Source organism: Stegodyphus dumicola, chromosome 8 (assembly GCF_044657685.1).
Source record: "Stegodyphus dumicola isolate Sdum_Otavi_A_Nest chromosome 8, ASM4465768v1".
In the NCBI taxonomy this organism is placed as follows: domain Eukaryota; kingdom Metazoa; phylum Arthropoda; class Arachnida; order Araneae; family Eresidae; genus Stegodyphus; species Stegodyphus dumicola.
In genome coordinates this window covers 20,385,984-20,404,157 of record NC_140775.1, presented here as the reverse complement: position 1 = coordinate 20,404,157, position 18,174 = coordinate 20,385,984, and the positions used below count along the sequence as shown (strand labels likewise).

At 34.7% G+C, this 18,174-nt stretch overlaps 1 protein-coding gene across 3 annotated transcripts in view; it reads left to right on the top strand.

Moving 5' to 3' along the window:
* Positions 1-15,651, top strand: part of LOC118180047 (acetylcholinesterase-1-like) — a 320,676-nt gene extending 305,025 nt beyond the window's left edge. For 2 of the 3 annotated variants that reach the window (XM_085821643.1, XM_085821644.1), the window contains exon 3: positions 14,722-15,651. In XM_085821643.1, the coding sequence (XP_085677769.1) occupies positions 14,722-15,034 (313 nt within the window). In that variant the 3' untranslated portion in view covers positions 15,035-15,651. The remainder of the gene's footprint in view (positions 1-14,721) is intronic. The other variant, XM_085821642.1, reaches the window with a different exon arrangement.
* The last annotated feature ends 2,523 nt before the right edge of the window (positions 15,652-18,174 follow it).

Here is an 18,174-nt window from a genome sequence, read left to right as displayed (position 1 = left end):
GAATACCATTTCTGTTCATCAACTGAAATATCTTTACCTGCTTGTTTGCCTCTCCACGCTAAATCATGTCATCCTGGTAAGCAAAAAATCGCCTGTTTTTACTTTTAGTAATATTGCCATCTCAAAGCTTGTTCTTCAGAATCTTTGCTTTCTAATGAATTCAGTTATAAAATATAGGTTGTTACTGGCTGACGATTTTCCTCCATAGTCATTGATAACGCTTTTATAAAATGTTCCTTTAGCCATCAAAGAAAACTTTTCAATGTTAGAAAAAACATTAATAATTTTTTCTCATGCCATTTCATTCGTCTATCAATTAGAGGTTGGATTATTAGATTTTCTCACTTATAAATAAGACTCAAATTTTTTTAATAATAATTACTCAACATTAAAAATAAAGATTTTTTTAAATTCTTAAAGATTCCATTTCTGACATTAATACTTGTAGAACTGATAGCAATTTTCAGTGCGGTTTGAATGGCATCGGCAAAGTTGAAAGAGCGTTTTAACATCAGGTAACACAAATCTTGTGACCGAAAATGCGAGATAAGCAAATCTTCGAATGTTAATCATAATTGAAACTTTATCACAACTTTGATTTGTGGTCAACTGAGTTATACAATATCAAACAACATTATTAAATATTTTGTTATGTCTGCGTAACAAATATGTTTACTTTAAATTGTCTTATGCATATGTAGATGTATTCACACATATTCGCTCACGTATACGAGAGTCGTTCGTATTATATATATATATATATATATATATATATATGTAATGATATTTTTAAATCAATTGATTAAATTAAATTCTATTAATATTGCTTAATAACGTGTTGGCGATTCTCTATCTAAATTGCATCCCTGTTCCTAAATTTTGGCGAAATCCTTTCTTTAGTATAAAATATATTAACCTGTTGGCCCCCGCCAAATCGCCAAACTCATAAATCTGTTATATTACATAAAGTACTTAAGAACACTCCTGATGAGAAGATAGCGTCACCTCGTGATTTCAATTAATATCGCTGATTGGAGGAGCCTCGTGACGCACACATATGTATAAATTGGGCTTCTGCTCAAGGTACGAGGAGAAACGCTTGTGAGATGGATGCTAAAATAAACCTACCACTTTATATTCCAAAATTTGTCTCATTCCTGTTGCCCCGGCTGCACAAAACAAATAATGTATGAGAAATTACATTTCAGAAAGCCGGTAGGATACCACCTTCAAAGGGATTATCTAAAAAAGAAGATACCCCAAGGATTATACGGATAAAATGTTACGCACTTTAGATGAATTTGCCGCTGTGCGACTTCTATGTTTCTACATTTTTCTCTAGGCGTTCTTGCTTCAAGAGAATCATCCTTCTGTTACCTCTATTCTGGTATTCTGCAGATTATTGTACGTCCAGAGAAGCATCCTTCTGCCCCCTGTGATGTGTGATTTGTGTTTCCATCGAAAGTTCGTCGTTCATCAAATGTGCTCTTACCGTTGACCTACTTTTGAGGATGGAAATCTTTCCCTACGTCTACGCCGTTCTGTGTTGCTCTCGAGAGCTTTGTGCTTGTGTTGTGATTGATCGTGTTTTGCGAAAATCTAATCAAGAGTGCACAAAAATGTGTATTTTCGTGTCGATTTCATCACTCGTATTCTCGTCACAATAAGTCAAACAGAAGCAATTAGTAAAAAGATTGGCGAAGCAAATGATATTATTACTATTGAATTATAATTACTGATTTAATAATAGTGTTTTTATTTTGAAAATTTTAAAAAGTATTATTTTGGTATAAATGTATTTTAAATTTGGTATTTAAAGGATGTATTTTGGTTTTAATATTGTTTTGGGAAAATTTAAAGAGTATTATTTTTGAATTAGTTTTATTTATGAAAGTATTATTAAAAGAATAATGGCTAATGAAAACCTCTCTGATCCTGATGATTCATTAAGGGCAGCTAGCGCTGAACCTGAAACAAGTATAATTCCCTTTGACGCGCAGAATGATATGGATATAAATTCATGGCTTGAGTACTTTAACAAAACTCATTTAGATAAAGATGAAACGTGGAAGCTTAATAATGTAGCTCGATATCTAAAAGGTAATGCACTTAGCGTATATGTCAAAAACTGCCATAAAATTACTAAATATGTGGAATTAGTCCAAATTTTAAAGGAAAATTTTTTCGACCCCACTTTAACTACGTTTGGTGGTTTTGCCAATTAAAAGTACAATCATAAAGAGGACATAACGCAATATTTTCGCAAAAAATTAGATATTGGTAAAAAATTAAATCTAACTCATGAAATGATCTTGGAGGGTCTGACGGATGGCCTTCCTATAGAATCAAAATCCTTAATGACGATCAACGCACCCTCTGACCCCATCTCTTGTCTTACTCATGTCCATAAGCTTATTAAGATTAGCGAAAATCAACAAATCAAAAGTGCACCTCCCAGATTTGTTACTCCGATTGGGAACAGTCCCCAAGATTACAATCGATTTAATAGAAGTAGAATTTCAGCTTCAAGCTATAAAACTACTGTGAGAAAAGATTCTCCTAGACCCAACAATTTCCAACGTTTTCAGAGACCAAGTAATTTTTATAATCGGTTCAGTGGTCCAAGATTTACAAGCCATCATAATTATAATTCTCAAAATAGATTGCCATTGCCACCCAGTCCCTGTAGACTTTGCACCCGGAACGGAATCCCAAATGCTTTTCACTGGTTTCAGGTTTGTCCTTTCAGAGGGGAGAGATCTGATACACCTAATGTTACGCCCCTTGCAATAGAACCAACCCCAGAAACCCCTCACAGTAGTTGAAAATTAAAGGTGTCGGGATATTTGCCCAATAAGAAACGTCTAGAGTGTGTTGTAGACAGTGGTGCCACCATATCAATAATTTCTTCCAAAACAGCTAGACAATTACGTTTAAAAGTGCAAAGAGTTAGATCATTTTCAGTAACCCAAACTAAAGGAAAAATAATCTTCAACAAAATATGTTGTATACAAATGAAAATTGGACGGATTAGTAACCAAATTACCTTGTTTGTTCTTGATAATAATTTGAATTATGTAATTTTAGGACTTTATGAATGCAAATTATTTGAGTTGAGTATTGATTGTACTAATTTAAAAATTAAACAGAGAGCTATTGTACTTAATGATGACTGCCATTTTGACAGCCGACCCATATCTCTACACCTCCAACTTCAAGGTGGTACAACAAATGTTTATCCATGTGTTAATAATGATGACGATGTAAGAAATTTTCCAACCTGTAAATCTCGGACTACAAATCCAAGGGAATTAGTTTCTCAGTCTAACATTTATGTGAAAAATGCTGTTTCTAATACTGTCGATAACAAAGAGTATAACTTAAAAAAATTGTTAAATGATTATTCGTCTGTGTTTTCTAAAAATAAGTATGATGTAGGAAAAATTAATATTGAACCTCAACGAATTAATTTAAATTCTGATTTGCCTGTATCATTAAGACCTTATAGAACATCCCCTATGGAAGAAGAGGAAATTAAGACCCAAATTGATCAATTATTACAAGCAGGTATAATTAAAGAAAGTTGTAGCCCATATTCGTCCCCCGTGACTTTAGTACTTAAACGTGAGGAAGGTAAGAAAACTAGATTATGTATAGATTATCGAAAATTGAATTCCCTGGCTAAAACAGATGCAAACCCTTCCTCGCATTGACACTTTGTTAGACAAATTACGTAAAGCAAAAGTATTTTCTACAATTGATTTGAGATCTGGTTTCTGGCATATCCCGATTCACCCTGCAGATACTGAGAAATTAGCTTTTTGCACGAATTTTGGATTATTCGAATGGTTAAGACTCCCTTTTGGTTTCAAAAATGCTCCTTCAATTTTTAACAGAACAATTAGACGAATATTTACAAAAAATAAAATTAATTTCGCTTGCAGTTACTTTGATGATATAATCGTTTACTCTTCCTCTGAGAAGGAACATTTAGAACATTTAAAAATTTTATTTGAGGTGTTTAAAGAGGAGCATATTAAATTGAATCGAAACAAATGTGTGTTCGCCAGAGATCAGATCACATTTCTTGGCTATGAAATAAAAAATGGTAGAATAATTCCCGATAACCATAATATAGAAGTTATTAAGAAACTTAAAAACCCCAGTAACACCAAAGAGTTACAAAGAGTTTTGGGAAGTGTGAATGTGTATCATAGATTCATTCCGAATTATGCAACTATTAGAGCTCCATTAAACAGACTCTTGAAAAAAGATGTCAAGTGGGAATGGGATGACCAATGTCAAAAAGCTTTCGACGAAATGAAAAGAATACTGATTTCCAAACCTGTTTTACAATTGTATGATTCCAGTAGGCCATGTCATATTTTTGTTGACGCTTCTCAAACTGCTGTTGGAGCTGTTTTGAAACAACCAGATGAAAATGATATCCTTCACCTTGTATCATATCATTCCGGAACTTTAAGAAATTATGAGAAAAATTATACGATTACTGAGTTAGAATGTTTGGCCATAGTAGATGCCCTAGACAAATTATATTACTATCTGCATGGACAAAAATTTGTTATACATACGGACCATGCGGCCCTCGTTTGGCTCAAAAATGTTAAAAATTTAAAAGGTAGACTCTTCCGTTGGTCACTCAAACTAAGTATGTTCAATTATGAAGTAAAGTATCAGAAGGGCTCTACCAATATTGAAGCTGACATGCTTTCTAGACATCCTGTTTCACAGCACCTCCAACATTATGTACATTTACTTGATAGAAATGAAATAATCCAACAACAAAAAACTGATAATGTCTGCGGAAAAAATTACCAAGAGATAAATGATATGATGGTAATTAAGAAAAAGAATTTTTATAAAATTGTAGTACCTAAATCTTTAAGATTAAAATTGTTGAATAAAACCCATGAAAATTTTGGTCACCCGGGAGTTCAAATTATGCTTAACTTAATCCCCCCTCAATATTATTGGCCTCATATTAGCGAAGATATCGGAAATTTTGTTAAACATTGTCATACTTGTCAACTTAATAAAAAGAAAAAACAGAAAAAATTTGGTCTTATGCAAGACGTACCCCCAACCGACAAACCTTTCGAATGTCTCTCTATTGACACTGTGGGAGGATTTAATTATTATAATTCTACAAAAAAATATTTACATATAGTTATTGACCATGCAACAAAATATGTCTGGGCTTTTCCCTCTAAAAGTGTAACTTCAAAAACCTATGCCAATTGTCTAAAACAAATATTTCAAATACAAGTCCCCGAAAAAATTCTGAGTGACAGGAATGCAGCCTTCACTTCCTCTAGATTCAAAAAATTTCTTAAAAAGCATAATGTTAAACTACTTTTAACTTCATCTCACCATCCCCAGACAAATGGTAAAGTAGAAAGAGTAAATCAATCAATAGTAAGTCGACTAAAATGTAAAGTAAATTCTTCTTCTAAAAAAGTACCGTGGACTAAAGTGCTAGAGCAAGTTGTTATCGAATATAACAACTCCCCTCATACGGTAACTAAGTTCACCCCAGCATACTTACTATTTGGTAACCTCCCTTTTGAATCTCCAATTGATCAAAATAAATACCCTTCCTTAAATGAAGCAAGGGCTTTAGCAAAGAAAAGAACTATCGAATACCACTGAAAGAATAAAACTAGATATGACATCAGATTTGTAGAATCTAAATTTCAACCTGGAGATTTTGTCCTTTACGAGGAATTCGAATACCCAAATACTAGAAAATTGACTTCACCCTATTCAGGCCCTTATCGCATTATGAATAAATTATCTGAAGTTAATTATGAAATCGACAGGGAAAATTTTCACACGAAGAAACCAACTGAGATTGTGCATGCGTCAAAATTAAGGTTCTATTATCCACCCGAGAACTTTAAATTACATCATGAATAAATCAAAATTTATAAATCAATAAACTATCCATAACCCTTATTTTAGTTTTCATCCTGTTGTCTCCCTTAATAATTGATTTATCTCTCAGTGTCTGAAAAGTTTGTCTGCCCTTTCCTTTTACTGGGCTCCTTCAAACTTGAGTTTCAGGTTCAATGCACTTTCCGTGTGGGAAACACTCAATTGAGGCTATACTACAAGTAGAGTACTATACCCCAGGGATCCAGGATCCCTGCAAATAAAAAAAGGAACTTTATGCTAAGAGTAGCGCATTTTATCTATTATTTTAAAATTGAGTAAGTACTATTAAATTTTGTAATGTTCAGTGTAAAATGCATACTGCAGTAACATTGTCTCTTCCAAATTATAGCTATCTTTCACACACAGCTCATTTTAAACGCTCATTCTTCAAATTTAAAACGCTAATTTCTATGTTGTCAATTGCATCTCCGCGCTCAGTGGCATCATTGCTACGTCATCACTCCTCACTGCCTGTTTCAGGGGGAAACGCTCTATGAGCTAGCTCTTCTCTTTAGTCCTGACTATACCCTCACATTTCCTTGAGCTCATGTTTTCCTATGTTTGTGTTATAAATTGTAGCAACAGTTGAAAAATTTAAATTTCAGTTGTTGAAATTTCTGAATTTCATTTTATGTTTCTGCAGCATCGTGTACAAAAAAACTGGTATGGATGTTGGAAGTTAAATTTTGTTTTGTTATCATTAATAAGAGAAAAATAGAGTGACAAAATATGTTAAAAACCTAGCAAAATGTGTATTTTCAACAAGAGTATAAGAGCTCTAGTATCGTGACATAAAAACACAAATGTTTTCAGTGCCAATGCTGATCCATAATTCTAGCGCTAATTAAATGATCCGGAGATCTCCAAGGACCAGTAAAAGACTGAAGATGAGACTGAATGACAACTCTAATGATTGTATGGACTCATACACAAACTGTGAATGGCATGCCCTAAGATATAAACTTACAAATTCAGTTATATTACTATTTCCTATTGCCGCGTAGCTAACCAGCAATATGTTATTAGTGCTTTATTTGTTCTGCACTTAGTTACTATATTATAATTTCATTAATCATTTTTTATATTTTATATACTGTGTACAAATATTTTATGTCATATTTTATGTAAACATTTTGTGTGCCTTGAGGTAAATCCAATCAGTTTTCCTACTCACTTAATTTCCTAATAACTAAATTTTTTGCTCTCACTTTCTGGACTGTCTTGGGTCGACGGCCGCGACTGCAAGCCTTTTCAGATGGGGGGGGGGATAATCTGTAATGATATTTTTAAATCAATTGATTAAATTAAATTCTATTAATATTGCTTAATAACGTGTTGGCGATTCTCTACCTAAATTGCATCCCTGTTCCTAAATTTTGGTGAAATCCTTTCTTTAGTATAAAATATATTAACCTGTTGGCGCCCGCCAAATCGCCAAGCTCATAAATCTGTCATATTACATAAAGTACTTAAGAACACTCCTGATGAGAAGATAGCGTCACCTCGTGATTTCAATTAATATCGCTGATTGGAGGAGCCTCGTGACGCACACATATGTATAAATTGGGCTTCTGCTCAAGGTACGAGGAGAAACGCTTGTGAGATGGATGCTAAAATAAACCTACCACTTTATATTCCAAAATTTGTCTCATTCCTGTTGCCCCGGCTGCACAAAACAAATAATGTATTAGAAATTACATTTCATATATATATATATATATCAGGTATTTTTTCAATGAAGACTAGAATTAAAATCCTAAAGCATGTACACTGAACAGTCAAAACATTATGACCACCTACTGTAACGCGTTAAGTAACCTTTGGCCTGCAAAACAGCTGTAACTCACCTTGGCATAGAAGCCATAAACTCTTGGTAGATGGTTCTTGGTGGATGTGATTGGAGATAGGTTGTACCAAATGTCTAAGCATCGGTCACGCAAAGTCGAGATATTCCGACATGGTGATGCTTGAGCTCTTAACTGTAACTCCATGACATCCCAAATATGCTTTTTCGGGTTAAGATCGGGCGAGTTAGGTGGCCAGGACATTAATTTGAATTCATCCTTATGCTCCTCGAACCACTCCAATACAATTCGAGTCTTGTTACAAGAGGCGTTGTCTTGCTGGAAAATTCCATTTCCAGTTGAGAAGACGGACGTCATGTAAGGGTGCAACTGATCCGTATGTTCAAATAGCCGCAGCTTTCGTGATCTGTTCTACGAAAACTAAGGATCCCAGAGCCGCTCATGAGAACGTGTCCCAAAGCATAATACCGCCACCACCAGCCTGCTTCTGACCTACTGTACAGGGGTGGAGCAACTGTTCGCCTGGAAGACGGCATACCCTGACACGACCATCGATGTGATGAATGAGAAATCGTGATTGATCTGACCAGGCAACTGTCTTCCCCTTATCCATTGTTCAATCTCGATATTCTCGTGCCTACTGTGGGCATAGGTGACAATGACGCTTGGTCAACAGAAGCGCACGAGGGAGACGTTTGCAGCGCAGTCCCATATCCAACAGTGTCCGCTGAGCTGTGTGTTCAGAATCAGTTGCACTTGGACCTGAATTGTACTGGGCTATCAGCTGAGCCACTGCCTGGCGCCGATTTTGTTGTACCAATCGGGACCTCTAACGCCCGTTTTCTTTGAGAACGCTTGGATGTCCAACAACTTGCTGGTTTCACCGTAATTTATCCTCTTTGCATAAATACTAACAACGGCAGATCATGAATAACTTACCAGTACTGCAGTTGGAGATACTCCTTCTGAATCTTTCGGCCACTGCAATCTGCCTCTATGAAATTCGTTTAGATCGTTAGCTTTTCCATCACTTGCAAAAGTGAAGACAAGAATGATTACTCACCTTCTCCAGCAGCAGTTTACCATTCCTAATTAATCACGTGTCCTGCACGTCACTAGTTCATCGAAACATATGGGGATGAAACAAGATGGTCACAATGGTTTGATTCGCCAGTGTACATATATATATATATATTTAATTTGTTGTCCCGTTAGTAATTTTAATAGCTCTTTAAACAATCATGATCGAAGTTATTTTGTAGAGACATTAGGATTTTTTGGAAGCAGAAGACTTGAAAAATGAGCAACGCCTTCGCCGGGAATCGAACCATGGACCTCTGGAATACACGCCCAGCATGCAGACCACTACACCACGAAGGCACGCTAAGAAGGCGGGAGATATACCTTATAATTTTACTCTTAGAATAAAAAATCTTTCTTATGGGTACTGCCATTCTTTGAAGACGGGTACAAAATCGTTTCTTATAAATATATACGAAATTTCCTCTGAAGTCCTTAAACTACAATTTAAATAGTAGTTAATTTTTTTTTCGCTTTTAGTTGTAAAGAATCAGAATCATGACACTGCGTCGGGACGGTAATGCGTTCTTAATATCTTTCTAACGAAAATAATCTTGAACAAAGTTTTCTTGCTTTGTCTTTGCAATATTTTGTTCTTTTTCTACAAAGAGTGCTTTTTTAAATATTCTTCTTCTTCAATAATTGCAATATTCGCAATTACTGGGTGTTCAACAAAGCAGTAAAAAAAGCAGTGGATCTCCCAATTTTTTTTTTTTAAATTAATTGAAAAACATTCTTCGTACACCACAAAATATCACACAATTATAATATTTCAATGAATTTCTTGCATAATTACGCAAAGGACAATCAAAGCGTAAGTGGAAGACACTTTGCTGTAAGCCGAGATCACAACAGCACAAATTGGAAGATGTCAGCTTACCGTTCAAGATAAACATTAAACTTCCCATGTTCATACAAAAGTTGCATAAAGATGAAATTGAGTAATTAGTCCGTATTTTTCAGCAGTTCAAAGATAAGAACTTTTTTTGAACTCTTCTATCAGTAAGCATCGTCGTAGATTTTGCAGGTTACCTTTCAGCTTAAAATTTGTCGACCAGTCAGAAATGAAATTTGGTACACATTCAAACATCTTGCGCAAGGTAAAAAACATCATGCAACTCCTTTCTCTGAATACAGAGTGACAAATCATCAGAAAAGACAATAACTTCACAAATGAAGAACAAGTTTCACACTGCAAGGTTCTGCAAGAGATCACTGATAATGATAATTAAAAGTCAAGATACCGGAAATAGAACATTGCGGACATCCCTTCTGAGGTCGACGAATTCTTGAGGTGGTACCCAGAAGAAGCTCGACAATCCTATCCTTAAGCAAATCAGCAAAACAACATTAAGCACATTATGAGGCATTTTGATTTTCTTCAGTAAATTAAGAATGGCATGCCACCATGCATTACCGAAGGCTTCTTCAGTATAAAAAAATTAAAATAGTACACAAGCCACTCATATTGACCTTATGTATAGCGATGCTTAGATGCAAAAGCGAATCCTGTGTACATTTTTTGAAGTGAAACCATAATCATCCACACTAAGAAGTTTTTCTTTATGTATGTGCCAAATAATTCTGTTAGCAGCTTGTTTTTCAAAACATTTACTCGAGAACGAAAGAAGACAGATACATCGAAGATTATTTACATATGGAACACTAAAAGTCTTTTTCTTGGGTGTCACAATGACAAAGGCATTCTTTCAGGTTCGCGGAAAAGCACCGAGACCCAAACATACTATATTGAACAATCTATGAAAACCAGCGGAGTAACACGATAAATGTGTCTTGTAATTTCAATGAGAATAGAATCCGCACCAAGCATTAAATTCTGAATTGCATTATTAACCTCGGCTGGCGAAAAGAAAGGATCAATGTGATACGTATGTTCACAACGAGCACATGAGCGCCACTGAGCATGCAAGTCATTATCAAATTCATCATATTCATATATATCATTAAATTCTAAATTTAAACGGCCCTTAGTTTAAGGCCTCATAATCTCATAGTCCTTGCTAGTTGGCCGAAAGATTTTATAAGTTTCTGTTACGCTTTTTACACGGCGAAAGAAAAACCGAATGTCGTAATGGTTTATGCCACTATCGACAGTTTCCCAAAACAGTTTAGACTAAGTTTAGAGGCAAAAACAAAATGCGCCATATTACTTTTTATACTGAAAGTGAAGATGTGCAATGAAATACACATACTACTACAAAGAAGTTTACATCCCCTGTTGACATGGTAGTAGGGGTAACCGGCTATCACTGTTTTCAGCCCGACTTCGAATTGGAACAAAGAAGGATTATTTGTAACTATATAGTATCTTTCTCACATTGTGGGGGGGGGGTACTTAAAATATTATCTAGCCGAAGGTTCGGTAACAAGGGAAGAGAGTTAATGGACTCCGGAGTCCGAGGTTCCATTATCATCATCAAATTTCAGGTGGGCCAAATCCAACAGCTGGGCCCAGACGACCGGCTTCTTTGTCATCGGTGGTTTGAAGTACTAAATTGCGTAGACTACTAATTACGCAGACTTTATTATACTTTACTATAAAACGTATACTAAAGTCTACGTAATTTGGTAAAAATATATCTGAAAATCTGCTATTATTAATACTATTTTAATTTGATAATAGCCTCATTCGGACCTCTGAGGGTATACACTCGTACATTAAATAATGCATTGCTGTTCAACTAGTTGCATTAGACTGCTATTTTAGTATTTACGTACGTTTTATGTTTATTAACCATTTATCTTGTCACTTTACATTTACTGTCAACTTTGCTTTCAAGGCTTCCGCCAAAATGTAAGTCAATAAATGTATTTGAGAACAGAGTTTCTTATTTTAAAAGTGAGCTTTCTTGCAACGGCCACTAATTGTTTTAAGACTGTTTTCGCCAAGCTTCGGAATTTACTGGAAACAGCTTTAATTTTTGTAAGCCATGTTTGCTGGCGTGATACACTTTTGGGGCCTAAGCCGAAACGTATAGGCGGACTTTGTCTTTAGAATATCATATTCTAAATTTTTCTTTAACTTTGTGTTTTATTTACCCAGTCAACAAAGTATTCTGTTACTACACGAGCTGTGCAAATTGCCACGCTGAAGCTCTAAGTTTCTTCTGTGTCTGATGTTATTTCACTGGAAGTCTAAAGACAGCTCTATAAGTTGGTTGACTGCTTCCGTGAAACCAGAGGTAACATTTGAAGGAGTTAGGCGATAGGCTTAATAAACCTATAAATTGGTTTAAATTACCTTTCTTCTTCTTTCGAAAGAATGTCCATTATTCTGAAGAAAGGTGACCTTCCCTCATTTTTTTTATTTTATATTTGTATTTTATCTATGCTCACACTGTGCATTTCTTTATGTCTGCGAAAGTAAACGTATTGAACAGATACATAAGGAAAACCAATCATTCAGGAAATGAAGTAAGTCACGCTATCCCTTTAGAAAATTACTCTCTGAAATACGCATTCATCTAGAAAACAACAGCATTATCAGGTAGATTATTTCTTTTGTTTTATACCACGTCTTGTAATGTAAATGTTCTTTTAGCGTGATCATTCAAGCCCCCGCACCATTTTTGCAGAAAGCAAAAGTCGTCAATCGTATATTTCATTGTGCTGAATAATTAACTATTACAAATCTTGAAGGGCACAGCTAGTTAAATTCAGAATCAATCAAGGTTAAATCACTCGAACATCAACCGTTTAATTTCCATAGCAAGCTGACTGCCGATTTAGGACACGATCTGTCGATAAAAGCGGCTTACCCGTTGATTAGGAAGATTTAAATTCGAGTTCAGAACCACTGTTTAAAAAGTTTCAGTGATCTCTGATTAGAAATAGAACGTTTAACGTGTACGGCCCTAGCATAACATTTGCTACGTTTTGCTAGGTAACGTCCCACCCAGACAGAAAAGCAAAAATGTGACAGACTAGTACAACTATTTAAATTAAACGAAAGACAAGGTCAACCAAAGTCAGAATGTTTTTAAGTCGCCGTTAAACAGGTATCATCTGGAAATCACTGCCGCATATGGTACCTCTGTTGATAAAGTAGGCCATATGCCAACAAGGAAACTTGTGATCTCGAATTTTATCTAGAAGTCCAGTTTTTACAAACTTAATTAAATAATCAAGGTAGTGCGTTGATGAAACAACGCATTTTAGTAATATGCCCTCATTGTCAAATTTTTACAAAACTTCATTAATTTTGAAAGCAGTATAAATAGATAAAGCAGTGTAAACAAATCTGCTAGAATAAAACTGGAGAATTTTGGAAATAATGCTAAAAATGTCATTTTCATTTAAATGCTTGCATTTACCGATAGTTCCGTATTCATTTCCAACGATCTGTTAATTCAACATGAGCTATTTTTATTTTCGTCGAAATACCGATGATAAGAAACATTTTGAGAACTTAAGCGATTTAAAAACTACAAAATGCACATTAAATGAGCACGTACGAGATTATGATGTAATACAACATCCCAACCATGCCCAGTATAGTTATCCACTGCAATCCTAAATATACGCAGGAATGAACCTAGGTTGACTACAACTGATGCTTATTTGGATGGATTAAAAAAAAAAAAAAAAAAAAAGAAAAGAAAGAAAAAGAAAAAGAAAGAAAAAGAACGTTTATCATTCTTAAATCCCTTGAACCTAGTAATTCTTAGAACAGGTATTCTCTTAAGCCACTAACCGAGTGAATACGACTGCTGAACATAATGATTCGTCCTAGGCCCAAACTTCTAAGAAAGAGCTAGATACGGGAGCATTTTCATTTATAAAAAATAAATACGAGCCAGTTTCTCTCAGAAAAATCTTTCACGGCTTTCGATTTTAGATAAGACAACCATACTGCGTTTTTCTATAATAAAAATCCATTCCAATCCAATCTTTTTAAATTTACATGGAATTATGCTTAACATAGTATATTTAACTGTTTTATCATCTCTGCCCCCGGAGGGGGGGTCAACGCAAAGAACTCTGTGAAGCTACTGACTAGGGTCTGTACCTAGGCAGTCTCGGCAACGGAGTTGTAAAATCACGAGCCTGGCGGTTCCAGAACCCCAAAGCAAGATCGTTTCATATAGTTGTACTGAGGGAGGATTGGCGAAGACTACTACCCTATGAGGAGAACTCTGTACTCTGCCTGGTATGTGTTTTCCTATAGGGAAAACAGTCCAGGCCCGTGTAGTACCTGTGGAAGCATTTTAAACTACCAGTCAGATCTCCAGGCGTGCAAGGTCCCCGCCGCTGTGAAACCTGGGAAACGGAAATGGTAACCCCGCGCCCCCAGGAGTTAGCAGGGGTTGTCGAGAAACTTCTAAAGTCTGCCACCTTGGATTGGGGCCCCGGGGTGGTAGCATGAATAGTGTACATTTATTCTCTTTTGGAACGATGACTAGCGAATCCACCCCTTGTTTGATATGGAGGCCTTTTAGTTAGGACCGGTCCGTGTAGTGTCTAATAGACGGAGCACGTTAGACAAATATTATTATTATTATTATCATCTCTTGAAGACTAAAGGTAGAACTGTCAATCTCCTCGATTTCCATACACATAAGATGGAAAAAATATACGGTATATATAAAATACAGAAATATATTTAGTGAAAAGATAATTACGAATTATACTTAGTTGGCTTTCGTTAAGTACAAAAAATCGGGTCATACAAAACCACTCGTATTTAATAAGAAAAAACAAACCAGTATAACAACTATTTTTAATTGGAAAATTGTATTACTCACAGAATAATTTGCTAACTGAATTCATAAAATACTTATTTCCATCTTATTCCGTTTGTCTGCATACGTATTGCATGTGTTCGAAATTGCTACCATTAATGAAATTTTGTTTCTTTCAGCAATCCAAATGTTCCAGGAACTCTACATTGGCCTCAATTCAGCTTTGAACAACCAGAATACTTAGATATCGATATTGAAGAAAGTGTTCGCCTCAGACCGGACAATTACCGATGCGAATTTTGGAGAGATCGCTTCAAGGCTGTTATAGACGAAAACGTCATTCAAGGAGTGCGTGAATCAAGTTCAAACCCAATTTTCTCTTCACGCAGCAACTTACAGACCATATATTCTTCAGCCCATGGAAATGTACCTGCGCTAATCTTTATATTAGTTTCAACAATATGGGCCGTATTTTATGCAAATTACTTTTGAGCCCTGGTGGTGAAAAAGTAATAAAAAAAAAACTAGTCATTTGTACCTTACTCAGGGGTGAACTCGTTGTACTTTTAGTACTTTGCGATCACCTGTTTACATGGACGTTCCTGAAAAACCCGCAGCATCGCAATGGAAATGACATAAAAAGTATTTAACAATTTTGTCCTAATGCTGTTCCGCGAACTGATATCTCAGTTTGAACTCTGTGCTTTGCCTGTTGGTTTGGATGATACATCATGGAAGTATTGTAGTAGGAGGTAATGCATGATCCTCCGTAACATACAAGTACTTTTTTACATCCATTTTGTTTAGTTTTGTTCTGCCATTTTTTCTTTGGAAACTCGAAAGCAACAGTTACAGAGCAGTTTGTGATGAAGAAAGGCGTCATGCTTGTATTTTAGAGATGAGCTGTTATCAATGCTGTTTCCATTATTTAAATTTTACGTAAGCCTGTACCTTTCATGCAAGAAGTGAACAACCGTAGTTCTTCGAATGTAGGGAATGAATGAATAATTTTGTAGTTACTTGTTTTGTTTTATTTTTTATACTTAGAATCATTTGTTACTGAATAATAAAATGACTTGATTAAAAAAAAATACTTGTATTTTATCACGGAATAAACAACTGTAACATTTTTCATAAGAAACAAGTATTTGCGTTACATTTGAATGCTGAGAAATAACCCTCTTTTCGTGTAATCAAAGATTCGTGTAATTATTGATATTCTGAATTTAAAAAAATCATTGACATTATAAAGTTAGCATTGACATAATGAATTTAATGACTGACATTACGAATTTAATGACTGACATTATGAATTTAAATATGGATACCACATGTATATAACCTATTAAATTATACACATTTTTTGCTGCACGTGATTTAAAGTTATTTTCTCGAATTATTCTAACTTGATTAACCGATGTCTCAAGATAAATTGAAAATGAAATAAAAAATTGTAGATTTCGAATTTAAATATCCCGGCCAATTTTTGTCTTACGGGAGTCAAACTTCTTAAAATTTTATTTTTTATAGCCAGTATAAAACTTTTCCAAATTGAAGTGAAGGAACCAAAAGACAGATTTTGTTATTTGTCGAAACTTAATTCTTTTTTTTTAAATTTTACATTTCCAAAACATGATATTTTACATCATTTAAAGCACTTCAGTAATTGGAAGTAGAAGACCAAGATCAAGGATTGAAAAAATAAACGACCGGCTGAGGAGAGTAGTTATATATGTATCTTTTGGCATAGCCCGATTGCAATAAAAATGGGAAGTGTAGAAATAGCCTGGAGAAAGCATGCTTGTAGCTGTCCATCCCTTCATAGGAGGCAACGATGCCACCTATTAGGAGCTTACATAATAAAATTGTCACCACTTCCGGAACCTGTAGTGGTGCAAAGCTGATGGCTATTAAATAAAGCGCTCGGCCATTAAAAAAATATTCAACGCGAAATATATTTTAAATGAAGATACGTATGTTTCTGCTTCAATTCGGTTAGGATAGTCGCGATTTCACTATAACTGTAAAATGAAGATATTAAAGGATATTATATAAATGTTCTATTCACCAGGATGACATTTAAATCATTATGGAATATAAGGAAATAAAAGTTTCAAATAAGTAAAATATACCAAGATTCAAATAAATATCATAATCGGACAAAAGCGGTTAGAACTAGATGAATACACAAAGCGTTCCAAAGGTCTAACACATTTACAAAATGAATTGTAAGAACTGTAAATATAAAATTCATGAAGGTAATTATAGTAAATTAAAATAGGGTACTTTTTCGTTTCGCCGGCGCAAATCTCGCCAAGCAGACTTTATTGGCAACAACATACAGTATATACAAAAATGTTAGTTCTAAGAATTTTTTTATTTTGAAGGTATAAACATTTTAATATCGTTTAAAATTTTGTAGAAAAGTCAATAAATAAAGACAATAAAATTGTAAAAAGACATTAATTTAAAATTTTACTATGAACATGATTCAACATCCCGATTCGCCGGTTCATATAACGTGACCCCAAGTGATCTCATCTCACGTAAACTACGTTACAAAAACCTAATTCTGTCAATAATTATGTACATTAATTTCAAGTCAAGTCTTAATTCGGAACACAAGTTTAAATGCAATAATTATTTCAGATCGTACGAATATCTTACTCAGAAATTACGTAAAACTGCAGTGCTTTACTTCGCTAGTGCATTCTCATTAGAATGGATGAATTTAACCCTTGACTTTGCCTATTCTATATTTTCGGCTTCGGGTAAGCGGTGTGATTGCATCCTAATTGACTTGATTAACGCGAATGGCCTTAGGGCGTAAAACTTAACTAAACTTACGTATCTGGTAAAAATTCTATGTAATTGTATTCCAGTATTGAAAGAAACAATCAATCTGATAACAAATGGCTGAGACTTGTTTTGAAAATATGAGAAGTTAAAGGTTACCATCGAGGATATTCCTTTTGGCATCAGTTGCACCATTATTGGCGACTTTAACGCATGCGCCGGCAAAACGGAAAAGTACCTAAAATAGTTTTATATCTCGCTGTACGTTTTCCTTTTACCGAATCTATAGTCATAAAAGAAGTTAATTTGTATATTTAAAAAGTTTTACCTTTTCTCAAACAATTCACTTGTACACCAAATTTCATTTGACAAGTTAGAACACCCACTCATATGCTTAAAAATTGCATAATACACATGAACGAAAGATTTTCTGAGAAAAAGAACTTTTCAGATAAGTCAGTCCGCTACCCATTGCACTGTTTTCTTCTTATGGATAAGTCAAAGTCTACACGTGCGTATCGCGAATAAGGAATCTTGCAGAATATGAATTGCATTTTAATGCAGGTAACTGAAATTAATTGATAACTGATCAAATTGATTTCAAATAACTGAAACTGAAAGAAATAATTTCAAGTAACTGAAATTGAGTAGTAATAAATTCTTGAGCTTATTGAAACTAAAACTGATTATGACACCAAACAGGTAAATACGTTCCTAACACAAACCCGTTGCAATTCTGTAATGATACAGTCAGGGGGGAAAAAGTTTGCTTTTTGACGTTTCCATTGATATTTCCCCCATAATTCTTTATTCTTCTCGTAAAGCTTTGCTTAGAT